Source organism: Papio anubis, chromosome 2, assembly GCF_008728515.1.
Source record: "Papio anubis isolate 15944 chromosome 2, Panubis1.0, whole genome shotgun sequence".
NCBI classification, from domain to species: Eukaryota; Metazoa; Chordata; class Mammalia; order Primates; family Cercopithecidae; genus Papio; species Papio anubis.
The window spans coordinates 87,579,126-87,605,996 of record NC_044977.1 but is presented as its reverse complement, the minus strand read 5'-3'; the positions used below and the strand labels follow the sequence as shown (position 1 = coordinate 87,605,996).

Sequence of the window (26,871 nt, the reverse complement as noted above, 5' to 3'; positions counted from 1 at the left end):
ATATATAAATCCACTCTTATTGTCAATTCTAAAGGGCTCAGGCTCTTAAGGAAAAGAGACAGCAAATAGTACTAGTTAATCTGCAAAGATGAAGACTTTTTTTCTTCATTAAAGCTATTTCCTGAAATGTGTCTGAGATATCACTGATACAAATGCTCTTGTCATTTTCAGATTCATATATTACAGAATATCAATGCTTTTTAATCTAAATCATGTGTTTATTTTAGAAAAAACAAGCTTAGCGCCCCACTTAAGTCTACTAAGGTTCTTGACGGAAGCATCTCCAAGCTGGTGCTGACTCAGAACCATCTGCATGCAAAGAGCTGAGCAAGGCCCAACTGCCTACTGTGTCTGAGTTGCTCTCAGCCTCCCGAGAGCTTAATGTCTCACAGGCAAAACACAGGCTACTCAAGTCTATGCCCTCTGACAGCCCAACAGTCCCTGCCTACCTGAGACTGGCACTATGTTCTCCCTTTGCCCCCACCTCAATTCCTGACAGTACATTTTCTGCCATTTTCAGTTATCTACTACCTTCCCTCTATTTACAAAGACACAGTTGATTTGTCTATAACAACACTGAAAGCTTCAGTGTTTTTAACAATTGTTTCTTCCTTTTCATATAGAAGTGGCAAGAAGAGTAAAGAACTTGGGATATCCAGAGCGTACCTGCAAAGCAAGAACTTCCTTCTGTGGCTATTCCACACCATACCCTCCAACCAGGCATTCTTCTGCTGTGTTCACTAATGGAGGAGAATCTAGGAAGTTCTGTTGATATTTCCGCCTATTTGCCCCTTGAAGGGGCTGGGTTGTACTCATTGAGCTTGTCACTCTTCCTAGGAATAAGCTCAATGCCTGGCTTACAGCAAACATTACATAAATGTTTGTTGGATGAATAAAAGCTAATGAAAGACAAAAGGTTCTGAGTGTATGACCCTTGTTAACACGAAAGAATACTTCCAGCCCAGTGTTCCAGCAGTCACCATTTAGAAAGTGATGCTATGCTTTACTGAAAACCTACTAATAACATATACATAGACTGCCAATCAAATAATCTGATTTGCTAATATTAAAAAATCAGATAAACATCTGAAATGTTCTAGATTCTCTAAGTTTAAAAATATTAAAAATTTCAGTGAAGCTCAACTAAAACCATTAATTAAGCACCTTGATTAAAGGATCAAAGACTATATTTTGCAAAGTTGCAAATATCAGGAAAACGAGCTTTTATTTTCCTACCTACTGCCTGAGTCCTACTCTTCACCATAAACCTCTCTCTAGAAAGTTCCCTCCATGATAAGACTCAGACACCTAAAGATAATCAGTAATCTACCTTCTAACTCTGGCTCTATGGCCTCTTCTCACAAGCCAGCCCCCAAAGCTCACTGTGCATCCAAGCCCACCGCTCTGCCACCCCTAACAGACATAAATGGAACTAAGGAGCCAGCATAGAACCCAGGTTGGAACCTGGCTTTCTAGGGGGTTATGAGGGCACAGATAACAAAGTCAGAGGATAGAACACACTCTCCTTTTTTTTTTTTTTTTTTGAGATGGAGTCTCGCTGTCGCCTAGGCTGGAGTGCAGTGGCGCAATCTCGGCTCACTGCAAGCTCCGCCTCCGGGTTCACGCCATTCTCCTGCCTCAGCCTCCCGAGTAGCTGGGACTACAGGCGCCCGCCACCACGCCCGGCTAATTTTTTTGTATTTTTTAGTAGAAATGGGGTTTCACCGTGTTAGCCAGGATGGTCTCGATCTCCTGACCTTGTGATCCGCCCACCTCGGCCTCCCATAGTGCTGGGATTACAGGCGTGAGCCACTGTGCCTGGCCCACACACTCTCTTTAATAACAGCTTTTTAGCTCAATTTATGACTTTGAAATATGTAAATATATGGAATCTAGACCTTTCCTTACACTTTTCTCAGACCCCAAAAACGTTAGGAACAGGCTAGGGCATGAGAAGAGGGACAAAAGATTTAAGCAATGCCATCTTATCTCAAGGAGAAGCTCTTAAGTAACAACTCAGAAGAGAGCAAATGTGCACCTGGAGGGGGGCTGATGTGTAGGCCATTCTTCAGACTCCACTGCACAGGGAAGATGCCAGGACTGTCGGCGTGGCACACAAAGGATCGCCGCACATGGTTTTCAGGTCTCAAGTCATCCATTTCCACCAGAAAGTACTTCTCATCAAAAACCTATACATGCAATTAATAGATGAAATAGACAAATGCATGTGCTTTTTTCTTGGCACAGCCAAACATATTACAAAAGTTCATAATCATGTGGGTATTAATAATACTAAACACTAAATGTTAACTCTGTGTTATATAATGCATATAATTACTGTTTTAATTAAATGCTTTTCATGTATCAATTCAGTTTCAATCTTCTTAATCGAAAGAGGTAAGTACCATTTTTTAAATATATATATAAAAAATACATATATACTTTTTGGAGACAGAGTTTTGCTCTGTTACCCAGGCTGGAGTGCAGTGGCATGAATGTGGCTCACTGAAGCACTGCAGTCTTGACTTCCTGGGCTCAGTTGATCCTTCCACTTCAGTCCCTTGAGTACCTGGGACAACAGGCATGCACCATCACGCCCAGCTAATTTTTTAATTTTTGTGGTCTTGCTATATTGCCCAGGCTTGTCTCAAACTCCTGGGCTCAAGTGATCCTCCTGACTCAGCCTCGCAAAGTGCTGGGATTACAGGCTTGAGCACCACACCTGGCCCAAGTACCACTATCAACTCCATTTTGCAGATAAGGAGAACGAGTTCAAACACAGGTTAAATAACTTGCCCTAGGTTACAAAATGAGGAAGAAGCAAAATCTGGATCCAAACCCATGTAGTTGGGCTCTGAACAAAATTTAGTCTAAACTTAGTGAGAAGCTTAGTTTAAGCTTATGCTACTGTATATTCGTTTTTCAAATTCTAGCCCAGTTTCAAATGCCAACGAACGAACTTTATTTATTTACTTATTTAGAGACGGAGTTTTGCTCTTATTGCCCAGGCTGGAGTGCAATGGCACAACCTTGGCTCACCACAACCTCCGCCTCCCGGGTTCAAGCGATTCTCCCACTTCAGCCTCCTGAGTAGCTGGGATTGCAGGCATGCGCCACCACGTCCAGCTAATTTTGTATTTTTAGTAGAGACGGGGTTTCTCCATGTTGGTCAGGCTGGTCTCCAACTCCCGACCTCAGGTGATCTACCTGCCCCGGTGTCCCAAAGTGCTGGGATGACAGGCGTGAGCCACTGAGCCCAGCCAAAGAGACAACTTTATGAACCTCCTCTGGCTTCCCACTAGCCCTTCCTTCAGACTCTAGATAGGGCCTTCTGGCCCCACTTTCAGGCTCAGAATCCCTCCTTGCTTTGAGAATAATCTTCTTCCAAGACAGGGAAAACTTAAATCTCAATAGATCAGACAATTTAGCACCCAAGCAACTATTCCTCTAGTCACATTCAACTTTGGCTTCTATTTTCAGTAAATGTGCTTCTGCTCTAGTTGGAAACTGAAATTCTCTCGCCAATGCCTCAGTTGTAGTGACTGAGCAGGGCCTTGATAACCTTACTTCTTACTTTTGTCAGTATTCCAAAGGATTAAATCTGAATCTAGAATACATAGCTGGAGCCAGGCCACTGCTAGAACTTTTAACACTAATTGCCTAATCCCCAACTCATCTCCTCATTCCAAAGAGCTCTGCATCTAGTTAGATGTTGATAAGACTGCCTGCCTCCAACTTTACAGATACCCTGCCTCCTAAAGGAGTTAAATCTCCTTTACTTATATACACCTAGGCCTGCCCCAAAGAATGCGTCCCCTACTAGTCTAGTGCCCAGGCCCAAGACTGCTTTGGCTAGGGTTACCAAGCTCTGAAGAAGGAACGGGCCACAGCAAACTGGACAAATACAAAACGTGCACAGAAGTAATTCTAACTGCACGGCTTAGAAGGAAAAATGGGTTGGATCAATAAAGCTTAAAGATCAAAACACTACCAATTTCCTAAACCAGTCACCTTGACAGGGATTCTTACCAAGAGAGTTATCCCCATTTTACCTTAACAACTGTAGCCGGAGAGATCCCAAAAGGAGACCAGGGGTCTACAGCTTCCAATTTCATGTTTACAGAGAATGTATGAATGCCAATAACTTGTTTGTCCTGAAATGCAGACACCAAAAGGGGATGAAAACATAGTATCTGAATCAATTTTACACTTACATGTAGCTGAATCCTACTGTGATCAACAGAAATATCCAGCTCTGGTAAACCCTATAGTTTTCTTCTTTTTTTAAAATGTGCAAAACTAGCCAATATAATTTTCTTCTCTGGAAAAAACTATTCAGGAAAAAACAAAAACACAGAAAGTGCTTCTACTCTCTACATTCAAAGACAAGGAATATCTGGAGGAAAAAACAAATTTATTTTATAAGTTAGGCATATGTAGTTAAGGGTAGAAAAGATTCAAACTACTTTAGGAGAACTTGGGGAGAAAATCTAGACAACTGTTAGAAGAAAACAAGGATGATCACCAGTCCAGCGCTAACACACCCTCCATTCTTACCGACTGCAGGGGCTACTTTACACTTTCACCCCTGGCATTGCTTTACTCTACTGTAAGTGGAGCAATACCGATCTATCAAATGTTTTGTTTTTACCTTAAATAAGTAAGATGGTAATGGCTCTTCCTCTTCCTCTTTCACTTTGGCCAAAATCTCTTGCCACTCAGCTTCATTTTTTAGATGTCTGATGGCTTTAATAAAACATGACAACATGCTTTAGATGATGAGAAACTTACACTTTTTACCTGTCCCGAAAGCATTCACATAAAAAAAGTCACTTTCCACTGGAACTAGAAAAGGGTTCAAGCCCACTTATATCCCTCTACACTTAAAGAACTTGCACCTTAACTTCAGCACTTTGCTCTACAAAGAGCTTGGACAGCTTGGCTTTATGAAAATACCTACAGTAAGATCACAAGGATTGCTGTAATCCATAAAATTGTAATATAACATCCAAATTGGGGCACATAATAATAAATGCAAATTGATTTAAACAGTAACTCCAGAAATACCAATATTATTGGTATTTCTTTTAATCAACAATTTGCTGTGACCCAATTTTCTATATACCTAGCTAAATGCTCCCTAGGTAATTTTTTCTTTATTTTATCTAGGTCAAGGGTCAGTATGGGTTGGCACAGAAGTCTATGAAGTATATCAATAAGTGTGGTAAATTATAAAAACAATAAAAAGAAAAGAAAAATGGGCACTTGGCCAGGTACGGTGTCTCATGCCTGTAAACCCAGCACTATGGGAGGCTAAGGTGGGCGGATCACTTGAGGTCAAGAGTTCGAAACCAGACTGGCCAACATGGTGAAACCCCGTCTCTACTAAAAATACGAAAATCAGCCAGGTATGGTGGCGTGTGTCTGTAATCCTAGCTACTGGGGAGGCTGAGGCACAAGAACTGCTTGAACCCGGGAGGTGGAGGTTGCATGACACTGCACTCCAGGCTGGGTAACAGAGCAAGACTCTTGTCTCAAAACAAAGAACAAACAAACAAACAAACAAACAAAAAACAAAAGCAGAAGAACAAGAACAAAAAAGAAAAATAGGTACTTAGTTTAACAACTCCACATAAACTGTTTTGTAATAGCTCTACTATGATAAGTAACAAAGGTTTTCATAACATACAGAATGTATTTTTTTTAGCCTCATAGATATTAGTAACATAGCATGTTAATGCCACAGAAGAAAAATGCTCTATTACTCTTCACCTGAAGGAGGCTGAAGCTCATATCCCTGTTGAGCAGCCCAACCAACGTGATGAAGAAATGGATCCAAGTAATACAACCAATGTTCGTAATTGTCAGAACTTTCAAGTCCTTCATAACGTAGCTTCAGCCTTCCCCCAATGTTTTCTACTACAGTAACAATCCAAGTGCTTAAAGAGTCCTGGAAAGCTTGACATTCTAGTCTGGATCCTGGAGCAATGAGATCTAAAGGATTCCTCCCATTACGGAGCTGTAGGATTAAAAAGTGAAACAATCCAGTAAGAGAAATTAACATAATATTTTTGAAAAACCACCTTCTAAATGATCTCACACCAGCCTTCGTATTTTTTACCCATTCAAAAGCCACTGACACTAAATTGTCTATCATCATACAAACCTCTTACAGTATTATTTCTAGGTGATATGAAAATGTTTATCTTAAAGAAAATCTATCTATAATGCAGTAAAATTGCTCTAACATATCTCTATCTCTAGGATTATGTTATGTAGTTTTATTTAGTAAGAATTTTTAAAATATAATAATTCCTCATCTATTATAAAACAAATATGGGCTAGGCATGGTAGCTCACACCTGTAATCCCAGCACTTTGGGAGGCTGAGGTGGGCAGAACGTTTGAGGTCAGGAGTTCAAGACCAGCCTGGTCAACATGGTGAAACCCTGTCTCTACTAAAAATACAAAAATTAGCCGGGCGTGGTCGTGGGCACCTGCAGTCCCAGCTACTTGGGAGGCTGAAGCAGGAGAGTCACTTGAACCCAGGAGGCGGAGGTTATGGTGAGCCAAGATCATGCCACTGCACTCTAGCCTAGGCAACAGAGCAAGACTCTGTCTTAAAAAAAAAAAAAAAGCAAATATCAAAATACCATCATCATCATTAAAGAAAAAAATCAAACATGACAAAAGTCAAAGTCACCTATAATCCCACCTCAAAGAAAGAACCACAAGAAACACTTTGGCATACACTGTTTTTCTCCATACAAGTCAACATTCACCTCTGCCAGTCAGTCTGTTTCTATTTTTTGAAAAATGGAAACACTACATACTGTTTCTTAATTTGTTCTTCACTTAGTACATCATAGGTATCTTTCTACAATAGCATATATAACTCTTCCTCATGTTTTATAGTATTTTATGATATTTTACATTGTAAATGGGCAATAATTTATCCAGTTACCTACAGATAGTATTTCAGTTGTTTCTGATTTTTTATTGATGTCATAACAATGTTCAAATGAACAGAGTAAAAGCTTTTGATTACAGCGATGGAAAGGAAAAGTTTAACTCTCACTATCTAAAAGTATATTAAAAACTACAATAAAGAAAAGAAATTCATTATCAAGTTATCATTTAACCATTTCTAATACACAACCTTACATTTTTTTCCCAGTAAAAATTGCTCTGTGACACTTACATATCCAGATATGCAAAAGGACATATGAACAAATGAAGAAAAGGATTGAGAGCTAAAAGTCAGCATGGCAGAGTCATGGTCAATGAAGAGTAGAATAGTTTATCAATTCATCCATTCATTAAAATGTTACTGAGTGTTTAGTACGTGTCAGGCTCTGGCTAAGCATAAATAAACGAGTCAGAGTACAAAAAATAAAAACCAGTTTGAAATAGAGTACTCACCAATCAAAATTTAAAAGGGAATGTGAATGGATCATAGAAGTAAATGTAAGGCCTAAAACCATAAACCTCTTAGAAAATACAGGAGTAAATCTTCTTGACCTTGGGTTAAGCAAAGCCTTCTTAGATATGATACCAAAAGCACAAGCAACAAAAGAAAAAAAGATAATCTGGATTACATCAAAATAAAAAATGTTTATGTTGTAAACAATAAAAAGCCACAGAATGGGAAAAATATTTTCAATATTTTGAAATGTATGTATATTTTGAATGCATAATAATACATTCAACTTAATAATAAAAAGACAACCCACTTTAAAAATGGGCAAAGAAATGTCTCCAAAAAGGATACAGAAATGGCCCATAAGCACAAAAAAACATACTCAACATCAACAGCCCTTAGACAAATGTAAATCAAAATGAGATGCCACTTCATACCCACTAAGTCAGCTATAATAAAAAAGACAACAAGTGTTGGCAATGATGTAGAGGGATGGGAACCTTTATACATTGCATTTCACATATGCCACAAAGAATTTTGCCAGTATGACAGAAAGTGACAAGATATAACTTAGAAATGTCATAACCAATAAATCCATTTCACAAAGTCAAGAGATCTATATTCACTAACAAGCTCAAAGGCTACACTAACTTAAAAGGACTGCTGAAAAGCAGGTGGAAGGCAGGATTACAACAGGTCCAATGTCTTCTGAGCAAAAAAAAAAGGGTGGGTGGGGGGTCTCCAAGTCACCTGGGGTGGGAGTTACAAATGTCCACCTTGAAGCAGAATCAACCCCTGCTCAGTTTCAGAGTGAAAGCCCTCAGAAGGTCCTATTTTCCAACTGTATAAAAGAATCTGGGAAATTAGATTTTTTATGTGTTAGCAACTAATTCAGAAAATATTTAGGCACTAAGCAAGTCACCAGTTTGCAACCTCTAAGGGTAAGTTTAAAATTCCCAATACCTGTGCCTATGTCTCTAATAATGTTTATTTGCTTCAGAGTGATAAATAAGCAACCGATTTTAAGATTCTTTCAAAGATCAGATGGGTTTTCCATGCCGATGTGGCATATAGTAATACTCACGCCCTCTAGCAGTGGAACAGGAGGACTACATGCTCCTATTAGGGTCTGCCGCAGAAACTCATCCCAGTCAGATACTTTATCTCTGATGCCTAGATGAGGGAATAAATGACTGATTACTCAAAATGCCAGCCAACAGAACGCACAGAAATCGAACCAGTGGAGATGGTTTAGAGGTATTTCTCATTTTAAGATCTAAGAGTCAAACATACTGCTTCTTTGAGAGCTTGAAAGATAAAATAAAACCAAAAATACTTCTCTAGATGGAGCTACTTTCTGGTTAGTTTATTAAGAGTTGTATATAAAACAAAGAGAATAGGCCCAACTACCTGTTCCTAAAATTTTATCCAGAAGGTACCTTACTTTATTTTTTATGATGGAAATTTTCAAACATACAAAAAGAAAAATGATCTAATGAATCCTAAGTGCCCTGGCGTCAACAACTGTCACCTCATGGCCAATCTGTTTCATCTAAACCAGGATTTACAAGCTACAACCCATGGGCTTAATTCAGCCTACTGTCTATTTTTGTTAACAAAGCTTTACTAAAACACGGCCATATCCATTTGTTTACATATTGTCTGTGGCTGCTTTCACACTACAAAGGTAGCGTTTTAGCAGCTTTGACAGAGATTGTATGATTAGTAAAGCCTAAAATATTTACTATCTTGCCCTTTACAGATAATTTGCCAATGCCTGGCTTATACCTCACACTCCGCCCATGCCCAACCAAGGATCAGTTAGAAGACAATTCCAGATAGCATACAATTTCATCCATATATGTATTTCAGTACATATTTCTAAAAGAAAATATTTTCTTACAAAGTGTTATATAAAGGTAATCAGTAGAACAAAAATAAGAACCTTTCTATATGCCGAAAGAGAAACTATATGTGTAAACAGGATAGATCACATAGTTAAAAAGAAACTACATACACACAAAGTATGTAACATTTAACAATATAAAATTGAGGCTATGTATATTAATAATATCAATAAGTGTTAATGTTAATGGACTTACTCTTCCATTAGAAGTAAACAAATAAATTCAGATTTCCTCATAAAGCAAAATCAAGGAAACCTAACTGTATATGGAGCTTGCGAGATAATCACAAAAGAGGAACTATTTCAGGAACTATTACTTTAAAATACAGTAAAATGTGAAAGTACGTCCCCAGTTAGGGATATATACTCTAAGGACAATAACAACAACAATAAAAAAAATGCAAAGAAAAAATCTTAAGCTATTTTTAGTAATCCTATTGTTAGTGGTAGACTTGATGTTATTACTTTGAAATAGTTGTTTGTACGTGGTAGGCAAAAGCAAATAAAGAATGAAATGTGGTCAGGTGCGGTGACTCACACCTATAATCCCAGAACTTTGGGAGGCCGAGGCAGGCAGATCATGAGGTCAGGAGATCAAGACCATCCTGGCTAACAAAGAATGAAATGTGTAATTGAGAACTAGGATTTTCAGCATGATAGAAAGGAAATAAAGCTTAGGTGGATGAGTTAAATGAAAGCACTATCTTTCTGAATTTGTATTAGAAGCATCATGATGTAATTTATCCTGAGAAGAAGAAGAAATGCATTAACTCTAGACACTGAAAAGGCCAAGAAACACAAACCCAGCGACAATGAGCACACCCAGGTCTCTATTTATCTTATCTCCACTGCTTTACCTATGTTCTTTTTTTTTTTTTTTTTGAGACGGAGTCTCACTCTGTCGCCCAGGCCGGAGTGCAGTGGCGCGATCTAGGCTCACTGCAAGCTCCGCCTCCTGGGCTCACGCCATTCTCCTGCCTCAGCCTCCAGAGTAGCTGGGATTACAGGCGCCCACCACCACGCCCAGATAACTTTTTGTATTTTTAGTGCAGACGAGGTTTCACTGTGTTAGCCAGGATGGTCTCTGCCTCCCAGGTTCAAGCAGCCTCCTGCCTCAGCCTCCCAAGTAGCTGGGACTACAGGTACATGCCGCCATGCCCAGCTAATTTTTATATTTTTAGTGGAGGGGGGGTTTCACCATGTTGGCCAGGCTGGTCTCAAACTCCTGACCTCAAGTGATCTGCCGGCCTGAGCCTCCCAAAGTGCTGGGATTACAGGTGTAATCCGGCTACCATGCTGGACCATAATTCAGGTAAACCTTACAGAAATGAAAGAGGCCTTGTAATACATACTGAAAGGCATTACTATGTATATAGTAAAATCAAATGAGGGCAGCTACATCAAAATTGTTCTAATGAAAGTAATGAACTTTAAAGCAAAAATAACACCATGGTTATTTAGGAAAAAGACCAAGTTTCTTACAAAGGAAAGAAAACATGATTTTCATCAGAGTTATTAACAATGGTTTGTGCCAAAAGACAATGGAATGTAACATATTTAAGAAATTTAATGAAAGAGAAAATATGAGAGAAGGATTTTATATCTAGCCAAACTGAACTTCAGATCTAAAGGCTATATACAAACTGTTATGAACAGGTAAGAACTAAGTAATATTGTTCCCATGAGCCCTTTCTAAGGAGTCCACTAGGGAATGAGCTTCAGATGAGCAAATTAATGAGGTAACATTAGCATGAGAAATGGTAGTGAATTAAATATATATACAACTATAGAACTTAAACTAAATGATGGTTTTAAGAGAGATACTATGGTATATAATAGCTGCATGCTCTGAAAATGTAGTTACAGTATTACTATAAAAACTATGGGACAAGAATGCGGAAAACGTGAATAGTTGTATAAGCCTACTCATTGTCTTAAAAAAAAAAAAAAAAAAGCTTTCTTGCCATGTAATTTAACTATTTAACTTTTAAGTGTTAACTGGGAGTAAAAGGATATTACCTGAAATGAGATGCTGAAGGAGAGGAAACAGCTTATAGCTACCTTCAGTATTGTTTATAGAAACAACAACAAAATAGAAAGTAGTCCAAAAATAGAGAGGACTTAAGGCCAGAAGTTTGAGACTGGCCTGGGCAACACAGCAAAACTCTGTATCTACAAAAAAAAAGTTTAAAAATTAGTTGGGTGTGGTGACACACACCTGTAGACCCAGCTACCTGGCAGGGATGAGGTGGGAGAATCACTTGAGCCCGGGAGTTCAAGGACACAGTGAGCTAGGATCATGCCAATGCACTCCAGCCTGGGTGACAGAGCGAGACACTGTCTCAAAAAGTAAAATAGAACGAAATTATTGTAAATGTTATTGGAATAGCTGGTAAAAACTGAATAAGGGCCAAAAACTGAATAAGGGCCAGGCATGATGGCTTACGCCTGTGGTGCTAGCTATTAGGAAGGCTGAGGCAGGATAATCACTTGAGCCCAGGAATTGGAGACCTGCCTGGGTGACATAGCAAGACCCTGCCTCAAGAAAATGGAAATGAAAATAAAAATAAAAATACTAGAAAGTGATATAAATATAAAAATAAGACCATGTTTATTAAACAATGTTTCTTTTAAAAAACTGAGTACTATCTGTAGATTAAACAACAGTATCGTATCAAAGTTAATTTCCTCATTTTCATATTTTACTGTGACATGAATACTTTGTTTTCAGAAATATATACGGCATTTTTGAATAAAAGGGCATCATGTCTAAAACTGACTCTCACATGGTTCATTAAAAGAACATATGTAAAGCAGCGGAGACAAGATAAAGTAAACATAATATATGTCAACATTAACAACATTTGGAGAAACTTGGCAAAAAGTCTCCAATAATTTTCCATATGATTCTTATAACTTTTGGTAAATCTGAAATTATATCAAAGTAAGAAGTTAAAAGAAAAATACCAAAAGTCAGGTGTTTTCATTATTTTGAGACAGCGTCTCACTCTGTCATCCAGACTGGAGTGCAGTGGCACGATCTCGGCTCACTGCAACCTCCACCTCCCAGGTTCAAGTAATTCTCCTGCCTCAGCCTTCTGAGTAGCTGGAATTACAGTCGTGCGCCACCACACTCGGCTAATTGTTTCGTATTTTTAGTAGAGACAGGGTTTTGCCATGTTGGCCAGGCTGGTCTCGAACTCCTGACCTCAGGTGATCCACCCGCCTCAGCCTCCCAAAGTGCTGCCATTACAGGCATGAGCCATCCCACCCAACCAACTCAGGGATTTTCTTAAATCCAGAGTCCTCTTATCTTTCCCCACCTTTATCTCACCCTTCTCTTTCTTTTGCCTTTATTGTCTCTCTTCTGCTTAATTTGGTTTCTACTCCTTCTGGAGTGGTGCTTGATTTGGTTCATTTAAGAGTTCCTAATTACCAGATTGCTTGAGGGTATGAGGAGAGAGGACAATAAAAACAAAAGAAAATCAACAGCACATCAGTCTGGCCCAAAGGGCTTAAAAACAACCAGATCTACAAATCTCCAACTCAGAGAACCTCACAGTCTGAAAGGATGATAAGCAGCTAGTGTTCCCTATGAGCATCGTAAAAACCTTTTACGAGGCTTTATGGAGCAAAGAAAATAATTTTAAAAGACAGGAAAATGTGTACTATTCCTTATAAATATTTTCACTCAAAATGCTAACCTAGAAAAGCTGGGTAAACCTATAGGCTTGAGAGATGGAAAACCTCAAGATTGTGGACAATCCAAATTTTCTTACAGCAAAATCATGTCACGTCTTGATAGGAAGTATTTCATTACCTTCTGGGGCTTCAAGGGTCTTCTTATTCTGCTCACACCACCCAATGGGGTAGAGATCAGCCTTCCTGATGTCACACCAGAAATCTGCTCTCCGATCCTCCCCATAGCCATCATAGCGGAGAAGGAGCAACTGTTCACAGGTGGTGATGATGGTGGCAACCCAGTAGGTTTCAGGATCTGTTCTCACAGCCACCTCCAGCTTCATCCCAGGAGCAAATCCATTTTGCAAACGTGTGTCCACCTTAACAGGGAAATGTTATTAAGCATCAGACAAGTATCTTAAATGAGTATTTCTTTGACCAATGTTCTTTTTTAAGACTTAGAATTCTGAAGCACTAAATGCAAGAACATCTCAAGGAAACCCTGAGAAATTCCAATTCTAACTTACAGAAGTAATTCAGACAAAACAAACGAATAGCAATATTGCTCTGCTCCATCTGACAATGAAGGAACTCAATATTTTCACCAAAGCAGTCTATAATGATTACAGAAAATGCTTCCTATTAAGTATATAAATTACTAGTCACTATTTTAATAGCTTTCAACCCATTGTTTTCAAGAATGATTTTTGCATCCATCAACAGGAAATTTATGAAGCTAGAAAAGTGAAAAGACAAAAATAAACCATAATGATAATAAATTAGTAAAATATGTACCATACACAGGGAGCCATAATTCCCAGTTTCCCTACAAGTCTATGTTTCCACCAATTACTCTTAAATAATATTTAATAACATCCCCCTTTCCCTCTCAAAACTGTTCTAATTTAGATGAAACATTATATGGTCACAAAGGTCTGGGTTAGCAAATCTGGAACTATTAATACTTTATGTGTATACCAACATTAAATAAATATACTATGAATAATAAAAGCCAGGTTTCTCACCATGGGAGAAAGAAGTGACAAATAAGCAAAGGGAACCCTGTGGTGTTGGACTGAAATCAGACATATCTGAACAGGGACATGACGACTGACTGGCAGGCAGATAGAGACAGACAGGCAGATAGATAGATGGATGAATAGATAAAGAAATGAACGAATAACAGAGATAGAGACAACCATACACATGTTTTTCCCAACTCTGTCAATTAAGAGGGACTACAAAAATGACAGCTAGTCACAATAAGCAAATATAGTGTACAAATTTTGATTTATTTCTTTTCTTTTTTATTTTTGAGACAAAGTTTTGCTCTGGTTGCCCAGGCTGGAGTGCAGTGGCGCGATCTCGGCTCACTACAAGCTCTGCCTCCTGGGTACAAGTGATTTTCCTGCCTCAGCCTCCCAAGCAGCTAGGATTACAGGCGCCCGCCACCAGGCCCAGCTAATTTTTTATATTTTTAGTAGAGACGGGGTTTCACCATGTTGGCCAGGCTGGTCTGAACTACTGACCTCAGGTGATCCACCCATCTCAGCCTCCCAAAGTGCTAGGATTACAGGCATGAGCCACCACGCCCGGCCTCTTTTTCATTTTTTTAGACAGGGACTGGCTCTGTCACCCACGCTAAAGTGTAGTGGTGTAATCTCGGCTCACTGCAACCTCAAGTCATCCTCCCACCTCAGCCTCCTGAGTAGCTGAGACCACAGATGTGCGCCAACATGCCTGGCTACTTTTTGTATTTTCTGTAGAGACAGGGTATTGTCATGTTGCCCAGGCTGGTCTCAAACTCCCGACCTCAAGCAATCTGCCCATATTGGCCTCCCAAAGTGCTGAAATGAGTCATGAACCACTGTGCCTGACCCAAATTTTTGATTTCTAAATACCATCTTCCAATAAAAAAACAAACAAACAAGGACTTCAAGGAAAAAAAACCTTATTCTGATTCTGAGATAGGAAAAATACAAATAGAGCCTGGAATATCTTGTGATGCCAGAAAGTAAGGAAATGATCAAAAAATGGGAGTACGTTGAAGGAACATACTAGAAGGATCTCACTGGCTACATGTGGGACAATTTGAGCAATAAAATAAATAGTGAGAGTAATGCATTATAACTAATAGATTTAAATAAGTATCCATGAGTACACACTGATATAAATAAACAGGGGAGAGGGAACAGATCTTCCTTAGAGTAGAAAACCAGTTAATAAATATTGGGAAAAAAAAAAGATAGAAATAGAAAATTACTAGTAGACAAACACCACAGAGATAAACATTGCAGGAGCCGGGCGCAGTGGCTCATGCCTGTAATCCCAGCACTTTGGGAGGCCGAGGCAGGTGGATCACAAGGTCAGGAGATCAAGACCATCCTGGCTAACACAGTGAAGCCCTATCTCTACTAAACATACAAAAAAAATTAGCCGGGCGTGGTGGCAGAACGGAACGGAAAGGAACAAGGAAAGGAAAGGATAGGAAAGGAAAGGAAAAGAAAGGAAAGGAAAGGAATGGAAACGAAAGGAAACGAAAGGAAAGGAAAGGAAGATTTAAAAAATAAAAATAAAATAAAAGAGATAAACATTGCAGGCAAGAATTATTGATGGATTCTAAAATACTATGATGAGAAACAGGGTATCCGCAAAATCTCAAAGGTTCTCCCAGTAAGATTCTTGTTAACTTTAAAGGGGAAAACAGCAACATTACAGTGAAAAAATCTGGCAGATGATCATGTAACTAACCAAAGTTTGCAACAATATCATGTATCTCTGATTTCATACAAGGTAACTACAATATCATTCCTACAACATTATTGCCAAATCTGCACAAATTCAATCCAATCATGAGAAAAAAACAAATCCAAATTGAGGAATATTCCACAAATAATTGACATGCAATATAGGCTCATCAAAAATGTCAAGTCCATGAAAGACAAAGAAAGAACGACGAACTGTCATATACCAGAGACGACTATGAAGACATGACAAATAAATGCAATATGGCAACCACAGTCACTGGAAAATTCAAGTGGAATCCTAGAGACAGCCAGAGACGGAAAGTCTCACATTCTGTGTAAAAGTCTTCCCCCACTAGTCACTACCTGTTCTATCACTATCCTAAACACTATAGTTAATATCAACTATGTTTCCACACTATGTTAATTAAATTATGCAGTATGAATATTTTTTGAGTGGAGCTTCTCTTGTCGAACATTACTTATATGAATACATCACAATCTATTCAGTCCACTTCTACTAGTTACTAGGTATTTGGGCAGTTCACAGTTTTGGGAAGCTACAAATAATGATGCCATAAACATTTTTGCTTGTCTCTTGGTACATACAGACATGAATTTCTAAAATAGATAACCAAACTGTTTTCCAAAGTAGTTGTACCAATTTAGTTTCCGAATAGCATATGATAAATCCTTTTGCTCCATTCTTTTTTTTTTTTTTTTTTTTTTTTTGATACAAAGAGTCTTGCTCTGTCATCCAGGCTGGACTGCAGTGGAGTGAGCTCGGCTCACTGCAAACTCCACCTTTCAGGTTCAAGTGATTCTCATTCCTCAGCCTCCCAAGTAGCTAGGACCACAGGCATGGGCCACCACACCTGGTTGATTTTTGTATTTTTTGTAGCAACAAGGTTTCACCATATTGGCCAGGCTGGTCTCAAACTCTTGGCCTCAAGCAATCCACCTGCCTCAGCCTCCTAAAGTGCTGGGATTACAGGCTTGAGTCACAATGCCTGGCACCTTTTGCTCCATTCTAACCAACATTTTTGTATTTTCAGTCTTTTTCACATTTTTTTTTTTTTTTTTGAGACGGAGTCTCGCTCTGTTGCCCAGGCTGGAGTGCAGTGGCGTGATCTTGGCTCACTGCAAGCTCCGCCTCCCAGGTTCATGCCATTCTCCTGCCTCAGCCTCCTGAGTAGCTGGGACTACAGGAGCCCACCACCACGCCTGGCTAATTTTTTGTATTTTTAGCAGAGACGGGGTTTCACCATGTCAGCCAACATGGTCTCGATCTCCTGACCTTGTGATCCGCCCGCCTCGGTCTCCCAAAGTGCTGGGATTACAGGCGTGAGCCACCACGCCCAGCCCCCTTTTTCACTTTTAACCATTTTGGAAGGTGTGTCATGTATCTTATTGTAATTTTAATTTGCATTATCTGATTATTAAGTTGATAACCTTTATATTTATTAGTCATTTAGTTTTCTTCTTCTGGGAAATACTTAAGTTCCTTACCCATTTTTAAATTCTATATTGTGGACATCAGTTCACTGACAGTTGTTTGTGTTGCAAATATTTTTCTCATTTTCACTATGATGTCTTTTGATAAACAGAAGTTCTTAAATTTATTGTAGTCTAATTTATCAATATTTTTCCTTAAAAAGTAGTGCTTTTTCTATGTATATACATTTTTTGGGTATTTTGTTCTTGTTTTTTTTCCCTGAGACAGAATCTCCTTCTGCCGCCCAGGCTGGAGTGCAGTGGCATGATATCAGCTCACTGCAACCTCTGCCTCCCGGGCTCAAGTGATTCTCCTGCCTCTGTCTCCTGAGTAGTTGGGACTACAGGCGTGCACCACCATGCCCGGCTGTTTTGTATTTTTAGTAGAGATGGGGTTTCACCATGTTGTCTAGGCTGGTCTCGGAACTCCTGACCTCAAGCAATCTGCCTGCCTCGGCCTCCCGAAGTGCTGGGATTACAGGCATGAGACACTGCACCCAGCCGCTTTTTCTGTATTGTTAAACAAATCTTTTCCTATCCTTAAAGGTCATAAATACAACAAACTATATTATTATGTGGAAGCCTATCATAGTTAAAACTAACATCCACCTGGAATTAATGAAGTTAATACGAAGTTAAATATGGGTAAGGTTTTATTTGTTTCAACATGTGTATACAATTAAATCAGCACTTTTCTTGACCACTATAAGTCATCACCTTTGTAAGAAATCAAGTGTGCCTACAAAAGTGGATCTGTGTCTGATTTACTTTTCCTTAGAGGAGCACTATGCTATCCTAATTAAACTCGGTATCCAGTATAGCAAGTCTTCTCATTTTGTCTTACTCCTTAGGTGTGTCTGGCTATGCTTGATCCATGATACATCCATATAAAAATCAGAATCAGTTTGTCAATTTCTACCTAACATTATATATATATGTATTTCTTGGAATTTAATTTGTTTGCAGTAAATCTACAGATCTGGTGAGAGATCTTTCCAATAATGACTCTCTCATTACATGAACAAGGTGTATCCATTCATGTATAAAGGTCTTTATTTTACATCAATAATGAATTGGAGTTTCCTTACAATTATTATTAATATTTTTGGAAACAGGGTCTCTCATTCTGCCGCCAGACTGAAGTACAGCGGCACAATCTTGGGTCACTGCACCTCTGTCTCCTGGGCTCAAAGGATCCCCCTGCCCCAGCCTCTGATGTAACTAGGATTACAGGTGTGCTCCACCATGCCTGGCTAGTTTTTAATTTTTTTTTTTTTTTTTTTTTTTTTTTTGTAGAAAAGGTCGCACTATATATTGCCCAGGCTGGTCTTGCATTCCTGGACTCAAGCAAATTCTCCCACCTTGGCCTCCCAAAGTGCTGGGATTACAGGTGTGAGCCACTGCACCCAGCCTCCTTGCAATTTTTTTTACATTTAATCCTAGACATTTTACGTTTTTGATGTTACTGTATTTTCATTTAGTTCCAAATATTTCAAAGTTTCCCCTGAGATTGCTTCCTTTATCCATGTGTTATTTACAAGTGTGTTGTTTAATCTCTAAGTAACTAGGGACTTTCCAGCTATCTTTCTGTTACTGATTTCTAGTTTAATTTCACTGTGGTCTGAGAGCACACTGTATGATTTCTATTATTTTAAATTTGTTAAGGTGTGCTTTATGGGCCAGAGTGTGGTCTATCTTTGTGAATGTTCCATGTGAGCTTTAGAAGAATGTGTCTTCTGCTGTTGTTGAACGAGTCTATAGATGTCCATTATATTCAGTTGATTGATGGTGTTGCAGAGCTCAACAATGTCCTTACTGATTTTCTGCCTGCTGGATCTGTCCATTTTTGATAGGAGAGTGTTGAATTTTCCGACTAATAATATTGAATCCATTTGTTTCTCCTTGCAGTTCTACCGGGTTTTTTATTCGTGTATTTTTACATTCTGTTGTTAGGTGCATACATTTTAAGGACTATTATGTCTTCTTGAAGAACTGACCCCTTTATTATTATGTAATGTCCTTTTTTTTTTGAGACCGAATTTCGCTCTTGTTGCCCAGGCTGGAGTGCAGCGGCGTGATCTCGGCTCACTGCAACCTCCACCTCCCGGATTCAAGCAATTCTCCTGCCTCAGCCTTCCTGAGTAGCTGGGATTACAGGCATGAGCCACCACACCCAGCTAATTTTGTATTTTCAGTAGAGATGGGGTTTCTCCATGTTGGTCAGGCTGGTCTCGAACTCTCAACCTCAGATGATCCACCCACCTTGGCCTCCCAAAGTGCTGGGATTATAGGCATAACGTTTTTCTTTATCCCTGATAACTTTCCTTGCTTTGAAGTCAGCTCTGTCTGACATTAATATAGCTACCTACTCTTTTTTTTGTTTGTTTTTGAGACAGAGTCTCGCTCTGTCGCCCAGGCTGGAGTGCAGTGGCGCGATCTTGGCTCACTGCAAGCTCCACCTCCTGGGTTCATGACGTTGTCCTGTCTCAGCCTCCTGAGTAGCTGGGACTACAGGCGCCCGCCACCACGCCTGGCTAATTTTTTTGTATTATTAGTAGAGACGGGGTTTCACTGTGTTAGCCAGGATGGTCTCGATCTCCTGACCTCGTGATCCACCCGCCTCAGCCTCCCAAAGTGCTGGGATTACAGGTGTGAGCCACCGTGCCCGGCCTACTCTTTTTTTTTTGGTTAGTGTTAGCACGGTATATCTTTCTCCATCCATTTACTTGTAACCTATATGTCTCTTTATATTTAAAGTGCTTTTATTATAAACAACATATAGTTGGGTCATATTTTTTGATCCACTCTGATAATCTCCGTCTTTTTAACAGTGCATTTAGACCACTGACGTTCAAAGTGATTACTGATATAGTTGGATTAATATCTACCACATATGTTAGTGTTTTCTATTTGTTGCCTTGTTCTTTGTTTCTATTTTGTCTTCCACTCTTTATCTGCCTTCTGTGGTTTTAAATAAGCATTTTATAATATTCTGCTTTGCCTTCTTAGCATATTATATTTTTCTAACTGTTTTTAGTAGTTGCCCTAGAGCTTACAATACACATTTAAACTAATGCAAATCCACTTGGTGATTTTAAAAAAACCCTTATAATAACAATTCTAATTCTGCCATTTCTTCCCCTGTATCATTGCTACCATTTATATAGATAAGCATGCCTTAGCATATATTTATACATAAGCATACATAATCAAATAAATTGTTGCTGTCATTACTTTTTTTGTTTGTTTTTTGAGATGCAGTCTCGCTCTGTCACCCAAGCTGGAGTGCAATGGTGCAATCTCAGCTCACTGCAACCTCCGCCTCCCAGGTTCAAGCAATTCTCCTGCCTCAGCCTCCCAAGCAGCTGGAATTACAGGCACCCACCATCATCCTTGTCTAATTTTTGTATTTTTGTAGAGACGAGGTTTCACCATGTTAGCCAGGCTGGTCTTGAACTCCTGACCTCAGGTGATCCTCCCGCCATGGCCCCCCAAAATGCTGGGATTACAGGCATGAGCCACCGTGCCTGGCTTCTATCATTATTTTGAATAAACTGTTACATGTTCCCTCAATAAAGAATAAGAAATATTGGGACAGGCATGGTGGCTCATGCCATAATCCCAACATTTTGGGAGGCCAAGGCAGGAGGTTCACTTGAGGCCAAGAGTTCAAGACCAGCCTGGGCAACGTAGTAAGACCCATCTCTACCAAAAAATATATATATTTTTAAGTTAGCTAAGCATGGTGGTGGGCATCTGTAGTCTCAGCTACTCTGGAGGCTGAGGCAGAAGGATTGCTTGAGCCTGCTGCAGTGAGCTAGGATCACACCACTGCACTCCAGTCTGGGCAACAGAGCAAGACTCTTATCTCTAAAAAATATTAAAAACAAAAAGGAGAAGAAGAAAAAAAAATCAAAGGTTTTCTTTTGCATTTTAAAATTCCTTCTTCAAAACAAAAAAAACCACACACATTCCTTCTCTAACACTCTTTTTTTTTTTCCTTCCTCAGAAACCATATGCAGGCAAGGACAGAGAGGAGTGAAATACTTAAGGCATTTAAAGCAAACAGCCACTAATTTAGAACTGTGTATCAAGCAAAATTATCCTTAAAAAGTACTAAAGATTTTCTCAGGCAAACAAAAATTAAGGGATTCTGTCACTAGTAGACCTGCCTTACAAGAAATATTAAAAGAAATTTTTTTTTTTTTTTTTTTTTTTTTTTTGAGATGGCATTTTGCTCTTGTTGCCCAGGCTGGAGTGCAATGGCACAATTTTGGCTCACTGCAACCTCTGCCTCCTGGGTTCAAGCGATTCTCCTGCCTCAGTCTCCCGAGTAGCTGGGATTACAGGTGCTTGCCACCATGGCTGGCTAATTTTTGTAGTTTTAGTAGAGAAGGAGTTTCATCATGTTGGCCAGGCTGGTCTCGAACTTCTGACCTCAGGTGATCCGCCCACCGCAGCCTCCCAGAGTGCTGGCATTACAGGCATGAGCCACCGCACCTGGCCCAATTCTTTACAAAGAAGGAAAATTATATCAGTCAGAAACTCAGATCTACATAAAAAAAGGAAGCACATCAGAAAAGAAATAAAAGAAGGTAAAATAGAATCTTTAATTTTTCTTTTTACTTTTTTTTTTTTTTGAGACAGAATCTACTGTCGCCAGGATGGAGTGCAGTGGCACAATCATAGCTCACTGCAACCTCAGCCTCCAGGAGTCAAGCGATCCTCCCACTTCAGCCTCTCTAGTAGCTAGGACTTGTAGTACATGCCACCACGCCCAGGTAATTTTTAAATTTTTTGTAGAGACAGGGTCTCACTACATTGATCAGCCTGGTGTTGAACTCCTGGGCTCCAACAATCTTCCCATCGTGGCCTCCCAAAGTGCTGGGATTACAGGCATGAGCCACTGTGCCCAGTCTAATTTTTCTTATTCTGAATTGAACTATCAGATAATTGCTTGTTCAAAATAATAATAGCAACAAAGTATTTGGTGATCATAGCTTATGAATATTATAGCTTATAAATTAATGAATGACAGCAATGTTATAAGAGACATGAGGGAGGAATTGGTAATACTTTGGTATAAGCTACTTGCACTACCTGTGAAGTGGTATAGTGTTACTTGAAAGAGGACTTGGATTAGTTGTAAATGTACACTGCAAACTCAAGGGCAACCACTAAAAAGAAAATAGAAAATATGTTAAGAGCACAGTGATAAGTTAAACAAGACAGACAAAAAAGGACAAATACTACACAATTCTTATGTGAGGTACACAGAAAGAAGAGAGGTTACCGGGGTGTCAGGGAAGGACAGAATAGAAAGTATTTAGTGTATACAGTTTCTACTTGAGATGAGAAAAAAAAGTTCTGTTGATGGATGTACAACATTGTAAATGTAATTAATGTCACTGAACTATGCACTTAAAATTATTAAAATGAGGTCAGGTACAGTTGTTCACACTTGTAATCTCAGAACTTTGGGAGGTCAATGCAGGAGGACTGCTTGAGCCCAAGGGTTTGAGACCAGCCTGGGCAGCACAGTGAGACCCTGTCTCTACAAAAAAAAAAAAAAAAAAAAAAAATTAGCCAGGCATGGTGGTGCATGCCTGTAGTCCTATCTGCTCAGGATGCCGGGGTGGGAGGATTGCTTGAGCCTAGGGGTTCAAGGTTACAATAAGCTATGATTGCACCACTACATGCCAGCCTGGGCAGGGTCTTACTTTTATAAGATCCTGTCTATAAAAATAAATAAATAATTTTTAAAAAGTATTAAAATGGCAAATTTTATGTATATATTACAATTTTTTTTTAATGTAGTGGTTGCCGAAAGGTTTTCAATATGCATCTTTAATTACAGTCTACTTACAAATGACATTTTACCACTTCACATGTTATATAAAGATCTTAGAATGGTATACTCCCAATTCTCTTTTCCATCATTTGTGTTATTACAGTTACATATGCTATACACACACAGTAAATTTCTACTAGTTTTGCTTCAAAGTTATCTTTTAGAGATACTGAAATTAAGAAAAAATGAACTTTGCATCTATCTACATTTATACCACTCCCATAATTCTTTGTGTAGATCCAAGTTTCTGTCTTATATCAAATTCCTTCTGTCTTAAGAAGTTTCCTTACTGTTTTTTGTAGTGCAGGTCTCCTGGTAATAAATTCCCTTACTTTCTGTTTTCCTTTAAAAAGTCTTTATTTCTCCTTCACTTTTGGATGAAATTTTTGCTAGATATAGAATTTCGGGTTAAGTTTTTTTCTTTCAACATCTTAAAAATCTTACCCAACTATCTGGGTTGCATAGTGTCTGAAAAGAATTTTCCTCTTTCTCTTTGGTTCTCAGTAGTCTGAATGTGATGTGTCTGGGCGGGTTTTATTTGTTTAGTAATTATTCTGTTTGCATTCTCTGAGTTTTGTGGATCTGTGGTATAGTATCTTTCTTTTCTTTGGAAAATTGTCCATCTCATCAAATATCTTTTCCTCGCTCTTTTTCCTTCTGAGATTCCAATTACAAATATATTACACTTTTTGATATTACCTCACACTGTTGGTTGCTGTGGTCTCTTTTAAATTCCCACTCTTTTTTTCTCTTTGTATTTCAATCTGGGCTATTTCTAATGATCTGTCTTCAAGTTCACGGATCTTTTCCTCAGTTATGTCAAATCTACTGGTGAGCCTACCAAAGGCATTCAACTTTGTTATCACATTTTTCATTTCTATTATTTCTATATCATTTTTTCTAATAGCTTCCACGTCTGCAGGAATTCCTTTTCTGTTCATGCATGTTCTCCACCTATTCTGCTAGAGCTTTTAACATGTTAATCACAGTTTTAAAATTCCAACATCTAGGTCATATGAGTCTAGTTCTGTTGATTGCTTTGTCTTTTGACACTTTGCTGTTTGTCTCTTGTTTCTTTATGTGTCCCATAACATTTGGTTGGAAGTCAGACATTATGTATAGAACAGTCAAGACTGAGGCAAATAGTATTTATGCCTGGAAATGGGCATGTTTCTTCCTTTCTTAGGCCTTTAGTTTGAGAGAGAAAGTTAAGTTAATCTAGTCGGAAGTGAAGCTGGATTTGTGTTTTATTGTTGCTATGGTGCATTCACAAGTACACCACAGGCTCCAAATTCCTCTAGTATTATCTAGGATTTAGGGTATAGCTCATTTGCCAGAGGGTTTTTCTTTTTATCTCAATGTCTGCTGTTCCACCCTCAGATTTAGGTCTTTTGTTGGTGACTGCACCTCAGAGACCATCTCTTCCATGCTCTTGCCTCTCCCATACAACAGACCGCCATTTTTCAACACTCTAACTTGGTGGTGAGGAACAGGTAGGGGAGAGTACTCCCTGAGATTCAGCCACAGTCTTGGAGGCTCTTTGCCCCTGGGTCTAGAGGGTGAGAACTTCTCAGTGATCCTACCTGTCCCTCAACCTCAACTGCAGGGAATCCATAATGCTACAGTATGTATTCCTATCCCTCTCCCAAGGTACAGAGGGCTTATTTTCCCTTCTATTCTATTTTGCGGGTATAATAGGTCTGTATCTTTGTCGCAGGATTATTAAGAGTTTGTAATCCTTCCCTAACAGTTTAAAGTTTTTGTCCTAGAGCATGCAGGTAACACTTAGTGCCTTTCCCACAGCGGGTGCCTTTCCTTCCACCAGAATGCACATGAACAAGGCTTTTTCACTCTTTGACACGCTTTCTCCCTGCAAATCTGATTGATCTCTAATTCCTCCTTCCTGTGTTCCAAACTGGATCCTGTAAAACTCTTGCCATAGGCCTGCACATCCATCTCCTTTGATTTGGAGATCTGAGTTCTACCAGCTTTGCCTATGATCTGCTAGCCACAAGCATCCCATCTCAGAATCTTCCCACACTCACGCGTGATTTTCACTGTATTTGGCAGCCCTTCACCACAGATTACGATTCAGATTTACTAATATTTCCTACATTTGACAATAAAGAAGTTTTGCATTTGTTTTCCACTCTCCTGGTGGCTTTGTCATTCAAAGAGGAAGAGGTGAAATCTGTTTCTTTAACATGACTTTTTTAGAACCAGAATCTTTGTAAGAAAATTTTATCTCCATTTGAATATCAGTACAAATAAATAAGCTTGGGTACACACATATCAGAATAATAACAACATCAAAAACAAGAATTCGAAGGTATTATATAACCACTAAACAGGCTTTCCATGTTAAAAAAGAATACTGAAAACAATTACAAAAGATTAACCTCCTGGCTAACACGGTGAAACCCCATCTCTACTAAAAAATACAAAAAACTAGCCGGGCGAGGTGGCGGGCGCCTGTAGTCCCGGCTACTCAGGAGGCTGAGGCAGGAGAATGGCGTAAACCCGGGAGGCAGAGCTTGCAGTGAGCTGAGATCCGGCCACTGCACCCCAGCCTGGACGACAGAGCAAGACTCCGTCTCGGGAAAAAAAAAAAAAAGATTAATCAATTCAATATGAAATAAAATCCTTATCTGAAATATGTAATTCTCACCACTTTAAGAAAGATATAAATGAACAAAGAATAATCAAAAAGGGCAGCTAACATGACTGGGTTTTTACATATGGAAAACTAAAAATAGTAGGACTCCCTGGGCACGGTGGCTCACGCCTGTAATCCCAGCACTTTGGGAGGCCGAGGCAAGCGGATCACAAGGTCAGGAGATAGAGACCATCCTGGCTAATATGGCGAAACCCCATCTCTACTAAAAATACAAAAAATCAGCCAGGCATGATGGCAGGCGCCTGTAGTCCCAGCTACTCAGGAGGCTGAGGTAGGAGAATGGCGGGACTCTTTAGCATATAAAGACAACAGCTAAAAGAATATGGTCAAACCTCACAAAATCACAGACAACACTGACTCTGCGTCAGTGTCTTCACAAATCCTAGAAAAAAAGAACTATGCCCCATGGAACATTGCTATGGGCTAAACGGTTCACCCCAAAATTTATATGTTCAAACCCTAACCTCCAGTATGACTGTTTAGATATAGGCCATTTATGAAGGTTGTCTTAGTCCATTTAGGGTTGCTATACCAAAATATCTTAGACTGGAAAATGTATAAACAACAGAAATTTACTGCTCACAATTCTGGAGGCTGGAAACTCTAAAATCAAGGCTCCAGCGGATTCAGGATCTGGTGAGGGCTCGCTTTCTGCTTCAAAGATGGTGCCTTCTCTCATAACGGCGCAATCCCATTTATGAGAAAAAGCCTTTATGGCCTAATCACCTCCCCAAGGCCCCATCTCTTCATACCACTGCAGTTGGAATTAGGTTTCAACATATAAATTTTGGAAAGGCACAAACATTTAGAGGTCAGAAGGATGGAGCCCTGATCTAACAGAATTGGTGTCCTTTAAGAAGAGACACCAGAGAGCTCTTTCTGTTTCTACCATGTGAGGACACAGCAAGGTGGCAACTATCTGCAAGCCAGAAAGAGGGCCCTCACCAGAAAGCAGCTACACACCTAGGCTTTCAGTCTCCACAACTGTGAGAAGATAAATGTCAGTTGTTTAAGCCACCTAGTCTATGACATTTTGCTATGGCAGCCCAAACAGACTATGACAAATATGAAATAAGTAGTTTTAGAATTAATTATTCTG

At 39.3% G+C, this 26,871-nt stretch overlaps 1 protein-coding gene across 4 annotated transcripts in view; it reads right to left on the bottom strand.

Annotated features, from left to right (window-relative positions):
• The window catches only part of SFMBT1 (Scm like with four mbt domains 1), a 154,796-nt gene that overhangs the window by 28,225 nt on the left and 99,700 nt on the right, over positions 1 to 26,871 (bottom strand). For all 4 annotated transcript variants that reach the window (XM_017955399.3, XM_017955398.3, XM_003894304.5 and 1 more), the window contains 6 exons: positions 13,146 to 13,386; positions 8,504 to 8,592; positions 5,773 to 6,019; positions 4,652 to 4,746; positions 4,053 to 4,154; positions 2,039 to 2,189 (listed from right to left, as the gene is read on the bottom strand). In XM_017955399.3, coding sequence (XP_017810888.1) covers positions 2,039 to 2,189; positions 4,053 to 4,154; positions 4,652 to 4,746; positions 5,773 to 6,019; positions 8,504 to 8,592; positions 13,146 to 13,386 — 925 coding nt within the window. The remainder of the gene's footprint in view (positions 1 to 2,038; positions 2,190 to 4,052; positions 4,155 to 4,651; positions 4,747 to 5,772; positions 6,020 to 8,503; positions 8,593 to 13,145; positions 13,387 to 26,871) is intronic.